General features: G+C 31.1%; 1 protein-coding gene across 1 annotated transcript; it reads right to left on the bottom strand.

The window, feature by feature from the left end:
• Positions 1–1,236: 1,236 nt before the first annotated feature.
• Positions 1,237–2,285, bottom strand: LOC107867191 (F-box protein GID2). Its single transcript, XM_016713328.2, has one exon. The coding sequence runs from the start codon at positions 2,095–2,097 to the stop codon at positions 1,435–1,437; it is 663 nt and encodes a 220-aa protein (XP_016568814.1). The 5' UTR covers positions 2,098–2,285; the 3' UTR covers positions 1,237–1,434.
• Between the last annotated feature and the right edge of the window lie 379 nt (positions 2,286–2,664).

The raw sequence follows: 2,664 nt of genomic DNA, 5'->3' as shown, positions 1-2,664 counted from the left end.
TAGGAAAATCTTAATAGATACTTACAAAAGTATTTTAAAAAAAAATGTAATAGAAAAAAATCACTTTATCAAAGTTTTCAAATCTCGACTAATAACTCCCCAAATTTGTACAACAACGTTATTGTTTGCAGGAGGAAACGCATGAGATGAGAATATATAATCTACAACTAAATAGTATCAATATTTGCACTCATTTTATTTTATATAAAAGGGACAAACTTTATTCACCGACTTTCAAATAGGATAACAAGATGAAATATTCTGATTTTTTCTTTATGCCGGCAAAGTGTCAAATGATTCCTATATTCCAAAAATCCAAATTCCAAACTAACACGCCATAAATACTTTTTCGTTCATATTTAGCTTGTAAGTGAAATTCTATAAATGTTTATCAAACATTTTAAAAGGTATTTTCTCATCATATTAATGTCTTTAACTTTATAGAGACAAACGTGTCACATGAAATTAAAAATCAAAAAATTGCCAACTAAAAAAGAATAATATTTTTTAAACAAACTTAAAATATAAGCAACACAAATAAATTAAAACGAAGGAAAAAAAACTTATTTGGATGAACTTATAATTTATGAGTTAAAAGGTCAAAAATTAAATACTCCTTCCATCTTAATTTATGTGATATACTTTTTTTTTTAATCCATTTAAAAAAAATATTATATTTTCTTATTTGACAATTATTTAACGACATAATTTTTATTTTATTCTCATTGAATCCCATTTAACAAGAAAAATCAAGCAAAAAAGTAGCACTAAATGACTCTAATAAGAATATATTATTAGTAAAATAAAAAAGTTTCGCCCAGTTAAATTATGTCACATAAATTGAGATGAAGGGAAGGAAGTAAAAACAGTCTTAACTTCTTCTTTTTTTTTCTGAATTAAAAATAATTTTATCCTACCAAATACTAATATGAGACAATCCAAACAAGCTCTAATATGAGAAGGATAGGACTTATAATTTATGATTTATTTTCTTTTTATAATTTGCAACTTATGATTAAAAAAATATTTACTCTAGCAAAATAAACATTCCAAGAGCCAAGAGCCAACACATACATCATCTCGACCGTGACACCCCAATTTTTTCGTCATTTTCCCGATCTTTTTCCAAAAGACATTATTGCTGCCAAAAAATGTGGCCAACTCTTTGTTCTTATCTGTTTGTAGCTGTCCACAATATTTCATAGTACTAATCCTCACAATTAAGATTAATGTTAATTAACTTGAACTAATCAGGCCTCACTATACATTAACAGCTTGGAAAATCAAAAGCATACATATGAATTATGTTACATAAAACATATAGTAGATCTAAAGCATAAATGATTCAATACAGTGAAAAAGCACAAACCATAATTAAGCTGAAAATTTAGGATAATGATATAATGTCAAATATGGAAATTGAATTGTAATCAATTAAGTTGATTTATTAGATTTGAAATTCATCTTCTCATAATACCGAATTGATAGCAGTGATAGCGAGAGGTTAACTTCGTCTTTTCCCCATCTAGTATTCGGAGCTGCGTATTTCAACGGCCGATTTGCCGGCGGCGGTGGAAGGCATGGCCAGGCGGAAGACGACGGAGTTGACGGTAACGGCGAAGGCTTTGAGAGTGGCCAGAGGTAGAGAGAGTAGAGACGGCGAAAACCGCCGAGAGCTAAGACGACGGCGCGGAGCTGTTGCTGTTGATTACGGTTGTGTTTTGTGCAGATGAGTTCCCAAAGACGTTCATCTAACGCCGTTTGGTTCCATTGCTTGCTAACGCACGCTGCTGTTGCTAACGTGCGCCCGTCTACGTGTTTGAGTACTTCGTATAACAGATTCTCATCTAACAACACCGCTTCCGCTTCCGCTTCCACTTCTGCATCATCTGATTTTCCCTTTGCCTTAGCCTTTTCTTCTACTGACGAATCTATGACTTGCTTCATCTTCTTCTTCACGTCGCCGTTTTTGCCGTCGAATTGCCGCTTCATCGGCAACTTCTTCTCTTCTCCTAGTTCTACAATCTGCTTCTTCATCTTCTTCAACTCATCGCCGCCGGCGAAATGGGTATCTCCGGCGTCGAATTGCCGCTTCATTAGTAGATCTGAATTGTGAAATAAACACAGGATATAGAAAGTCTTTTTATTCTCTCGAATAGGGGGTGGTAGGGTAGTGGGCGTAGGCGTAGGGGTACGGGGATTAATGGTGGATTAAAGGGGAGCACATGCTAGTGATGATTATGAAAGACGACAAAAGAAAAGTATCCACATTTTTACTTGACCATTGATACTTGTTTAATTTATAAAATTAATAAATAATCTATCTATTTTTATCAATTTTATTTTTCTACTTCATTCGTTTCAACAAAAAAAAAATCTAATTTAATTTGTCATAAAATTTAAGAAAATAAAGAAGATTTTTAAATTTTGTAATTTCAAATTAAAGATATGTCAAATGTATTAAAATGTTCTTCAATCTTATGGTCTTAATCATGTCATTTAGAAAGTTAAAATTAAAAATTGTTAAAAAAAAAAAAGATTATTTTTTTTAAAACAGACTAAAAAGAAAAGTAAGTCACTTTTTTTTATTTTTTTGATTCACCTAAAAAAGAATATCATCTTTCTTTATTTAGTAATTATTTAATGATATTATTTCCATTTTAT

The sequence above is a fragment of the Capsicum annuum genome, chromosome 4 (assembly GCF_002878395.1).
Source record: "Capsicum annuum cultivar UCD-10X-F1 chromosome 4, UCD10Xv1.1, whole genome shotgun sequence".
NCBI lineage: Eukaryota > Viridiplantae > Streptophyta > Magnoliopsida > Solanales > Solanaceae > Capsicum > Capsicum annuum.
This window is presented reverse-complemented; position numbering and strand designations above follow the sequence as displayed.

Coding starts and splice junctions, on each gene's coding strand:
- LOC107867191 (XM_016713328.2), bottom strand. CDS start 2,097: ATGAAGCGGCAATTCGACGCCGGAGATACCCATTTCGCCGGCGGCGAT.